Below are 11284 nucleotides of genomic sequence, written 5' to 3'. Positions count from 1 at the left end.
CGAGGCTTCACCACCCATTTATCCCTCCGCCTTTCAACCAGCACCACATGTGATTATCGGCCAGGCTGGCACAATTAACTAACTCAGTTACCATCTGGGAAATCCATAGGGGCAGTTCTACCCTGTCCGATAGGGTGGCTATGGGTCAGTGTTGACGCTAAGACAGTGTGCTTGAGTTCTTTGATGCGACCTTAGAGATACACCAGTGTCTTCATGGGATCTCCAACAGTCTGGACACCATCACCTCTCCTTGGCCCTTTGCTTCGGACTGCATTCTCTCCCCACTGTTACAAACAGACTCCATGTCTGATGTTGAAGTCTATTTGCATTCTTGCCAATGGCCCTGGATCTGGCTGTTGAATCTTTACTTAATTGGGTTCCCAATCGGCTTTAAAGTCAAAAGGGCACCCCCTCCCTCGATCTTTCCTGAGAGGAAGGTGAAGGCCAACCAGATCCTTGTCCTGACACGTGTTCTCTTCTGCACCCACACAGAAGGAAGCAGGGATCCCCATAAACTGTCCAGTTTAAGGCTTCGAGGCCTGCTCTGCGGGCGCGGCCCCTCCCGTTGTGGTGTGCGTGGCAGGGCGCTCTGCACCGACTAGGCTTTGTTGTCAGCGGGAAGTCTCCCATTTGTAACTGCTGGCGATGACTGTGCAGCCGGCTGGTGCAGCCACCTGAGCTGTGTTGTCCTCAATCCTCTGACCTTCTGGGGGACTGGCAGGGCGACCTTCAATCACCCTCTTCTCTCTCCCCGCCACCCTCAGGGCTGGGACACCTGATCTCCTGCATCCTCATCAATGGGGCCCAGTACTTCCGGCGCATCAGTGAGTCTGGCATCAAGAAGATGTGCAGGAACATTTTCGTCCTTCAGCAGAACTTGACCAACATCACCATGTCCCGGGAGGCCGACCTGGACTTTGCAAGGTAGGAGGGAAGGCCGGGCCCAGTTTCCGGTCTCAGAGTCAAGCTTTTATGGGCTGTGCAGTCCTGTATAGGACATCCTTGGTCCTTAAAAAAGGTTTTGGTTTTTCAGCAAGGATATTGCATTTATAGGTGTAAAATATGTTTTTAATTAGGTTGTTAACAGATAGGTGTTCCTTGGTCGCAGAGAAGGTAAGTCTATGAGAGTCTGTATTGGATGCTTGGCATTCCTTCCTTAGGTATGTGGATTGTCCTCTCGTTTAACCTATGTTCTGCGTGCTATACGATCACTTTTCACTGATGACAAAAACAATCTATGCACATGGCCTAAAACGTATGAAATATGATACAGAGATGAAGAATGTAAACATTACTCGTAAACTAAATCTAAGACTAGCCACTGTGATATATGGTATCCTTTCTCATGGCCGTGTGTGTGTGTGTGTGTGTGTGTGTGTGTGTGTGTGTGTGTGTTCACACAGAATGCATGCATTTGACATCTTCTACTGCAGAATTGGAGCTCTACGGATAGGGTTTGTTAAGTGTTATTGCATCATTGCAACTCAGCCATTCTGTGTGCACTGGATGCAGAGAGAGCGGGGCATGGCCCTGCAGCAGCCTCACAAACTGTTGTTATGTTCGAGCCCGTTGTCCTAGCCCCTGTGTCCATCCATCTCGAGAATGGTCTTCCTTTTTCTCTGCCCCTCCACTTTATCCAGCATGAGACCCTTCTCCAGGGACCGGTCTCTCCCGATTACATGTCCCAAATCCTTGAGACAAAGTCTCGCCCTCCTTACCACTCCATATTGATATAGTTTTACATTAACTAAGCTGTCTTTCACCACACCAGGAATACTCTGTGAAGACATCACGTCCCCCAAGTTCATTACTGTTCCTTGGCAACCTTATTTATCTATTTGTTTGACAACATTGTTTTTAATGCTGGAAGAGCAGTCCATGGCAGAATCAAACCAGACTTTATTTCATTGCCTGCAGACTGGGGACATTGGGTTGCTTCCACTGGCTCTCTCGCTGTGAATGCCATTGTCTCGAGTATAGTTTCACACGAACCTCTTTCTTCCGCTCTTCTGGCCTGTTGTTGTCAGGTGCCACCAAGTTAGTTCAACCTCTTAGCCACCCTCTGGACACTGGAACGAAACACTGCCCGGTCCTGTGCCACCCTCGTGATTGTTGCTACGTCCGAATCCATGGGCACAGCCACCGTGTCAGCCCGTCGCCTTGAGGGCCTTGTACTTTTTCGCTGCCCTCCGACTTTACCAAGACTGATGTCTTTCTCCAGGGACCAGACTCTTCCTGCTGACATAGCCAAAGTGTGTGAGACAGAGTCTCGCCCTCTTTCCCTAAGGAGCATTCTGGCTGGACTTCTTCCAAATCAGATGGGTTTGTTCTGTCGGCAGTGTGTGCAGCCTGCAGTCTTCCTCGCCAGGATGCAAATGCATCCATGATCCTCGGTCTTCCTTATCAGTCTTCGCGTGCCTGCGGAACTCACCGCTTGCTGTTCTTGTCCCTCCTCTTGCAAGGATGCGTTTCTTCACCTCTGCCCACACTCTCCCTTCAGCTAAGTGAAGGGTCTTCTTTGAAGTAGCACCGACACCTTCTCTTTTGTACCGTTGCCGATTTCGGTTCCCATCTTGTCTCTCTGAAGGCAGGTATTCACATTAGAGAGTCCATTTGGTTCATTCGTGGTCTCCCCATGCCTTCCTGGCATCACCAGCGTGTTGGGGCTTCACTGAGCCCTCGGGCAGTTGGCAACAGCTGTGGGGCTGCTAGGCTGGGTTGCTCCTTGGTTTCCCAGAAGCCTTTATGACTAGAACACTGTGAGTTTTTAATAGTCTAGAATGTTCCTACCTGCCACTTACTACTTCTCTCTAACTACCTGAGAAGTTCAGAAGAATTATTTTTAAATCATTCTTGAGACATTTAAGGGAACAATGAGATATTTCACAACTTGGGCAGTTTTAAGACACATACTAGAATTTTTTTTTTAATCCTATGGCCCTCTCTGTGTCTCGGCCGAATCCATCTGCTTTATTCTCTGCCTTTCTGTCCCTCTCGCCTTCCCTGTCTTTCTTGTCCTCCCGTGGGAGTGTGTGTGTTGAAGAAACTCCCCGTTTTCATCTGAATTTGGTGGAAAGCCTTCTCTGCCGCGATTAGGGAAACCAGGTGTAACCGCATGCTGCCTTTATTTGGTTGCTCTTCTGGGGAATGATCTCATTATTGAATTAGTCTGTTCATAATAACATTGATGAGGGGAAGTTCAGAACCAGGATGCCCGAGGGATACAGAAAACCATTACTAATTCTCCAAGGGACATAATTCCTAAATCCAATCATCCTTTTTTGAAGCGATTTTTTTTCCTCCTGAAATAAATAAATTAACAGAGTCTTTGGCAGACGGGCTGGGACCTGGAGCGGGAGAGGAGGAGCCGGCACGCGATGGACCGGATGCCAGGCAAGCAGCAGTGAGATGGGCATCAGTCCCAGGGATGCATTGCTTCAGCCAGCGATCGGATGGCAACCGAGCCCTGCCTCTCACTGCTGGACCGATGAATCTTGTCCCAAGTCTGGTGACCCCAGGTGGTGGAGAGCAGAACTGCTCCCCAGGCTTTGCGTGGCTGTGGTCTTAATAGAAGCCGGTCATCCAGCCATTCTTAATACTTGGGAATCGTGTCTCAGGAAGTGGTCTGAGGGGAAACGTGGCCTGCGAGCGGCCCTGCCACAATGACTCTGTTTTTCTGCCTTCTCGTTGTAGTGCAGGGGGCTACGTGTTGGAATGCTCCCCACAGCGTCAGCAGTTTGAAACCAGCAGCCGCGCCATGGCAAAAAAAACGAGTCATTCTCTTCCTTTGAAGAGTGACAGTCTGGGAGACCCACAGGGGCAGTTCTGTCCTTCCCTAGAGGGTCGCTGTGAGTCATCATCGACTCGATGACAGTGAGTGTGATTTTTTCCGTCTTGCTCCTGGTTTAGACCTCCCTGACATGACCATAAGCGCCAAGAGGCTAAGACTGTCTGTTTGCTCCATGGCTGGTTGAACACCCACCCAAAGCACATGCTCACGATGTGTAGAGTGAATGGAGAGGCATCAGATCAAGGCCTTTCTTGGTGTCTGTGAAGAGCTGGCTCATGACAAAATGGGGATTGTCTTTAATGGCCACAAGGCTCCCAGAAGCTGGCATGGGTCTATTTTCCTCCAGACATACTAAGCACAGCTTGTCTCTCTTGATTCTGACAGGGGACAGAGCACTGTAAATAAGAGCAGTGGGTCCCTACGACTCATTTGTGTGGGTGGGCGCGGGCCCATTCTCATTTTCTCTTACTCCCATACACACGCACATTCATAGACATTTGTAGCCCTTTTGGGAAAAAAAATCATTCCTCCTTCTTTGCTAGTCCAGGTTTTGCGTAATGGGCCTCATCAGTTCTACCGAAATTTGAAGCGATGTAAAATAAATATAACAGCAATACCAAAATAGCCAGAAATCATAGACTCTAGCAGTTTGCCTCAGCAGTTCTTAAGCAGTGTCTAATCAAGCATGGACAGCATCTGTATTTCCGGCAACTCTCGATAGGAATGTGATCTCCCAGCACAGTCATTAATCACCAGTTGCCATGCACCGGAAGAGGGCCAGAAAGAGAGGTTGCAAGGAGCCACCCGGGAGGTTTTGAGGTCCGCACCATCCTGGCCAGTGGAACACATGGTGCTCCTTCCACAATCAGGAGCCAGGGCTGCAGAGGGATCCCACTGGCGGTGGCCTTCCTGTTCACGGTGCTGGTACGTCCTCTCTCTCGTGGTGTGGACACCTTCCCTGCAACTGAACTTGAAGGGGATGATGAATCATGGTGGGCAAAGGCCCCTGGATGCTCCCAGTGTTGCGGGAGGCACTGCCCTCTGTGATCAGGAGCAGCTCCGTTCTTCCATGGGGCTGACCCTTTGACTCCACCGTTGAGTTCCAAACGCCAAAAGATCCTCTGTCGTCGAGGGAGATCCCTGCAGGCTAACTGGGAAGTGAAAGGCCTTTATGCTCAGCTTAACCTGAGCTGCCATGTGATGGCGAGGTTAGTGATGGAGCTGTCAGCATGGTCACTGACATGCCCAGGCCTTACCCGAAAACCTTTAGAATTTAGGCGAAGCTTTTAGTCAGTAAGAATAGCCCTGAGGTGATCCCAAATACACACACACACCATTTCCCTGGTGTACCTGTTTCTCTCCTGTTGGCTTGACCTCTTCGTCCCTCCTTCAAGGTTTCCTCTTACCTTGATTTATTTTGGTTTGGTTTGGTTTGGGGAGTGGGGGAGGTTAGGTTTTCTTCAGACTGGTATCCCCCCATCTTCAAACCAAAAAGAAATGAAAAGCAAAGCTGGGAACCCAGCAGTGGGGGGGGGTGGAATGCTCTGGCCACACCCAGGTGTCTGCACCTTTCCTTCACTCAGTCAGCCAACAGCGAGTATGTTCTCGATGGTGGTGATGTATGCTACGGGAAAGGGAGTGTGGGAAGGAGACCTGGGAGTGCCGGCTGCCGTGGGGGATAGTGTGCTCATGAGACCCCTTCGTGAGATGGTAGCATTTTGAGGGAGAGCCTGAGGGGAGAGTGGGAGCAAGCCACGTGGCTATCTAGAGGAAGAGCATCCCAAAAGGGGGGATCTGTGGGCCAGGGCCCAGAAGGAAGGGGCTGCTTGGCATCTGAAGACAGCAATAAGGCCAGTGTGGCCAAAGCCACGGGCAAGGAGAAGAGGGTGGGAGAGGTCGATACGAAGGGTGGAGATCCGGAAGGCTGTTGCAGTGACATTGGCTCGTACTTTGAGTGAAGTAGGGAGCTATTGGAGTGTTTCTAACAGAAGCACATCATCATCTGACCTCTGACACATTAGAGCCACTCTGACAGAGCGGAGGGAGGTGGCAGGCAAGGGCAGACCCATAGAGCTCCGTTAGAAAACAATTGCTGTCATCTAGGTTACAGAGAGTGCGATTCAAGCCACCATGGCAGCACTGGAGAAAACAGGCCATCGGATCAGGGCATAGTTCCTAGGTAGGGGCTGGCAGGTCTTTCTGCGGGGTTGGAAGTGAGTTGTGAAATAGAGAGAGGAAGCGGCAATGACACGGGGTTGTTGATCTAAGTCACTCAGGGGCGGACCTCTTCATTCACCGACACAAAAAGGAGCCAGGCCTCAGGAGAGGCAGGTTGGCGTGGAGGTAGAGAAGCCCGTTGCGGTGGGGATATTGTGTTAGTCTGGGTTGACTAGAGAAACAAATTCAAAGGCACTCACGTGTGTGTAAGAGAGAGCTTTCTACCCAAGAGTTACTGTATATTAAGAAAACATCCCAGCCCAGTCCAGATCAAACCCATAAGTACGATATTAGCCTATGTGTCTGAAAACGGTCTGTGAATTCCTCTTCAAACTCATGCAACACATGCAATGGAAGATCACAGGCCAGTGGGTGGAAAGTCTTGTGGATCCAGTGGCAGTGGAAGCATCTCAGCACTGGCGTGAGTCTCCACGTGGCTCCTCCAGCTCCAGGGCGCTGGTTTCATCACTGTAGCTCCATGTGCCTCTTCAACAGAAGGAAAAAGCAGAGAGAGTGTGTCTGGACTCCAGCGAGCTATTTAACGCCGAAATGCCTCCAAATGAGGTCATCAAGGTGCAACCTGATTGACAGACTAAACTCCACCCCTTCACTCTTTATTTATTTATTTTTGTAATCATTTTATTGGGGGCTCATACAACTAACCCTTAACACAATCCATACATGCATCCATTGTGTCAAGCACATGTGGACATTTGTTGCCATGACCATTCTCAAAACATTTGTTTTCTACTTGAGCCCTTGGTATCAGCTCACCCCTTCACTCTTAATAGTCCCAAGTTGACGGCAGATCACGAGACTACCACAGTTATCAAGAGCTGGGTTTAGGAATGTCACCTCTGAGATGCCAGGCTGACACAGGTGTAGATAGCTGGATTTACAAGTCTCAGTTTCAGGCTCAGGGTCCAGGCTGAAGAGGGGAGTTTGGCAGTCGTCATCATATGGATGGCATTTGGAATCATGAGCCAGTGAGAAATGAGATCACCGCCAAAGAGAAGAAGAGAAGCTGCCCAGAGACTGGGCCTCGGGCGACTCCGCTGCTGAGGCGTCGCGGTGTTGAGGAAGAACCAGCAAAGGAGCAGCCAGGGGAGGAGGACGACCACCATGCCCTGCAGGTCAGGTGAAGGACGAGTTCCATGGCCAGTGCTGCTGGTGGGTCCGGTGAGCTCAGGACAAAGCAGCCACCACTGGTGGGTTGGGCCAGAGGTCCGACTGCTTTGATGTGTGCTCCTCTTATCCTTTCCTACACCATTTGCCCAAATTAGGGACAAATAAACGCCGAGTGTGTGTATTTGGAAATGACTTCTTGGTGCTTTCCTCCACAGCAGGGTCTCATGAGTTCAGGGCACACAGGAGTATGGATCTGTTTGAGTAGAGTGTCTTTTGTGTGCTGTGCCAAAGATCACATGGTCAGGCTCTCTCTCCTCATTGAATGGCCACTACGTAAGGGATGCCCCGCTCTTCCCAATACGGGGCCTTGCCAAGCGTTTCCAGTGACTGAACTCAATGGAGACCACTCTGGAAGGATGCGAATGGAGTGGTTTTATTGTCACAACAAGCACCCTGTGCTCCTAGGTTCCCCATCCCGCCTTACCCTAGCTTCCCCGGATCAGCTTTGAAGCAGATCGCCCTGTAGTCTCAATTATAACCATACCCAGGACGCCCCACCCCACCCCACCCCCTGCCGCCCTGCTCCAGAGACGTCAACAGAAAGTTCCCGCCAGCAGAGGAGGCACCCTAAGGGAAAACTTGGATCTATAATGAAATAGGCTCCCCTCACCGATGGAGACCAGGAGTGTTCTCTTCCAAGTCAGGGTTCACAGTCTAAGGGTTTACATCAAAAGAAGAGGCCAAATCCCGAATGGGAAAAGACAGCCCACAGAATGCTGGAAAATAATATGCAAATCATATCTCTGCCAAGGGACTGGTCTCCAGAAGGTCGGAAGGACAGATGGCCTCTTAGAAGTAGACAAAGACGCCGCAGGCGCAGTGAGCACACCGAGCGCTCAGGTCTCGGTTTCCAGAAGAGGAGCTAGAAGCCCCGCGGAGAGACGGCCGATTCTCAGAACAGGGACTGTGTAAGATGAACCTGTGTAAGTCACCCCCAAATAGAAAGTTCTAACACACACGCATGTACATCTGTTAGAGGTATGTCACTGGGGTGGGCATACCCGCAACTGAAAGAGCTCCCAACGACTCAATCAGAAGCAGCTGGGACAACAAAATCAAGCTGTAGTGGGTGGGACCCCAAAGTATAAAATAGGTATCCATGCGCCCATACTGATAGAAAGGAATGGCGGGCTCAGTTAAGGACTGGGGAGGAGCCACGTCTCCCGTGCAGAGGAGTTCCAGGTACGTTCTGCAGAGATCCCGTCCTCAGGCGGGAGAGCGGAGAGCATCATCCCTCAAGGAGCGAGCGCGTGGCCTGCGCCTTCTCATGCGTCATCTGTGGGCAGGGCCTCCCTTCCGAGGAGGACTGTGTGAAAAGTAGGGGGGTGGGCGTGGCTGAGCAGCTTGATGGTGGAGAAATCCGGCAGAAATCTGACTTCAGCCCGGGGTTCAGGTTAAGCATCCTCGGTCACAAAGCGTGCCGGCATGCTTTTCAACATTGACACAGATGTGATGAGCACCATCCTGTACATCTGGGACCTTCCTCCCCAAGACCCCTAACCCCGGCCCGAATCACGGGGAAAACCTCAGACTCATTCCAGTAGAGGGACATCCCAGAAGACACTTGGCCAGTACTCCGAAGGCTGCCGCTGACTCCAGAAACCAGGGACGCCTGAGAAACTGTCCCAGCAGAAGAGCCCGAGGGTCCTGATGAGCACCGTGTCTTGCGGTGCCCTCGGGGAGCCCCAGAAAGCTGTCACTCGGTGAAAAAGGAAGGCCTGTTGCGTCCCGGATGGACTGTAGTTGATAATAATGGATGAACGCTTCGCTCAAGAGCTGTAACAAACATGCCCTACACATGCAAGAGGTGAAGGATAGACTGGGTATAGAGGGCGTCTGGGAACTCTCAGCTCGATTTTTCTGGAAATCCCAAACTATTCTAAAGATAAAGTCTCTTAATTAAGGGGGGTGGGTGTATATAATAATAAGCCTGGTATTTGAACAGGCAATTGTGCAAAGTAGAGCTACACATGGCCCAGAGGGTCATGAAAAGACGCTGCAAATCATGTCATGCGAGAGCGCAGAGCAAAAGCACCAGGAAGCGCCACTCCGTACCCATCAGCAGGGCCAGCATGGGAACAAAACAAAGGACATGCCCGGGTGGGAGAAGATGTGGAAGACTGGCGCCCCAGCACTTGCTGGTGGGAGCAGAAACTGGATGTGTGCTCTGGAGAACAGGCAGCTCTGCCGGAAGTTTGAAAGGCAGTCGCTGAGCCTTGGAGTCCATGCCAACCGGCTGTCCCCTGGAAAGGGCCAGAACGCCAGCTCCCTCCGCCCTCCTAGAGCCCAGCACCGCATCCGTGCACAAGCAGGCCTCTTTTCAGAGTTGCCAAGTGACCTTGCGGTCCCACTCCTAGGTCCACGCCCAGGGAAATGAAAGCTTGCATTCCCACAAACACTTAGGTCGAAATGTTCCTTGTAGCAAGGCGAACCCCAAGCTAGAAACAACGCAAATGGCCATCAAGTTATGGATAAATAATATATGGTAAAACCTCTATATCAGTGGTTCGCAACCTCCCTAATGCCTCGACCTTTTAATACAGTTCCTCATGTTGTGGTGACCCCCCAACCATAAAATTATTTTCATTGCTACTTCATCACTGTCATTTTGCTACTGTGATGAATCGGGCGACCCCTGTGAAAGGGTCATTCGACCCACAGGTTGAGAACCGCTGCTCTATATAATGGCTACAGGAAGGAAGTACTGATATATGAGTAGACATTGCAAACTTTAAGTGTAAGAATAAGAAGTCAGGCACCAAAGAACACATATTGTAAGATTGCACTCATGTGAGATTTTCAGAACTGGCAAACCCCCATAGACAGAAAGTGGATGGGTGGGAGAATGGACATTGACTGCCAACACGTCATAGAGGATTCCTTTCTTTAAAAACAAACTCACTGCCATCGAGTCAATGCTGACGTGTAGCCACCCCCTGTGGATTTCCGACACTAACTGTTTACGGGAATAGAAAGCCCAGTCTTTCTCCTGCGGAGCTCCTGGAAGCTTCCAACTGCTGACCATGCCGATGGCTGCCCAGCGCGTAACCACTACATGCCCAGGGCTCCTGTTCTGTTCTTTAAAAGGGCACCACACTGTTCAGGAATTAGATGGTAGTGGTGATTTCATAACACTGTGACTATACCCCCAAATGCACTTTATACTTTAAATGGGTGAATTGTCTATGAATCGTATGGCTCGCATTTGTCTTTCCAAAAGAGAGATTAAGCTTTAAAGTTTCAAAAGTGCGAAGTAGTGTTTCGTAGAAATGGGCAGCCCACATGGACAGCCCACGTTGTAGACTTACGTTCCTGGTTGGACCATTGTAAAGGAAATGCCTGCCTGTGGTGAATTGCCCTACCCCAGGCAGGAGATGGGATCGCAACGAAGACTTGGAAGACCAGGTAATGGCCTCGTGTTAATCATAAGTGAAGTTCTCCAAGGCGGGGAGAGAGCCACTTCCAACAGATAAGGCACCTCAGGGTGACGGGTGAGGAGAGACTGAAGGGACACGTAAGAAGCTTGTGGGGAGAGAGGGATCCACACTGATACCCCTTTCCCCCAAACTTGAAAGCCCACGGCCCTCCCTGACCAGCACACCCTGCTCTCCTTACCCGGATTTATTTTCTCATTACACAGCTCACCACCTGATGCATTTTTTTACCTGCTTCTCTGTTCCTTGGTCTGTCCCCGAGGGAAGAAGTCTTTTGATAGCCCCAGAGCCTGGCGGTGCCCTTAACAGATATTTGTGGCATAAGAAAGTCAGGGTGCTGAGACACTGTCCCGTAGGCAACTGAAGGATCTTCAGCACCGGAGCAAAAGGTCACATTTGTGCTCTAAGTAGATTGTGTCCACAGCCTTGCAGGGATTAGAGTTGAAGGAGACGCAGCTGGGGTTCTTGCCCGTTGGCAGGTACTTGCCTGAAGAAGAGAGGTGGCGGGCCTGAGCTAGGCCTGGGCTGGTGGGGATGGGGAAGAGCAGACAGATTCGAGAAGTACCAAGGAGCTGATTTCGGCAGGGTTCGGGGAATGATGGAGTCGTGAGGGTAACGGAGGAGGGAGCGTCGAGGCTGACACACGGGGATGTCT

General features: G+C 50.8%; 1 protein-coding gene across 1 annotated transcript in view; it reads left to right on the top strand.

Moving 5' to 3' along the window:
- EXOC4 (exocyst complex component 4) overlaps positions 1–11284 on the top strand; it is a 767286-nt gene that overhangs the window by 697629 nt on the left and 58373 nt on the right. The window contains exon 14 of the mRNA XM_045288923.1: positions 765–924. Within this exon, the coding sequence (XP_045144858.1) occupies positions 765–924 (160 nt within the window). The remainder of the gene's footprint in view (positions 1–764; positions 925–11284) is intronic.

The sequence above is a fragment of the Echinops telfairi genome, unplaced genomic scaffold (genome assembly GCF_000313985.2).
Source record: "Echinops telfairi isolate 266 unplaced genomic scaffold, ASM31398v2 ScPeMD7_23;HRSCAF=83, whole genome shotgun sequence".
NCBI classification, from domain to species: Eukaryota; Metazoa; Chordata; class Mammalia; order Afrosoricida; family Tenrecidae; genus Echinops; species Echinops telfairi.
Note: the sequence above shows the minus strand (reverse complement) of the source record. Positions and strands in the feature narration are given on the sequence as shown.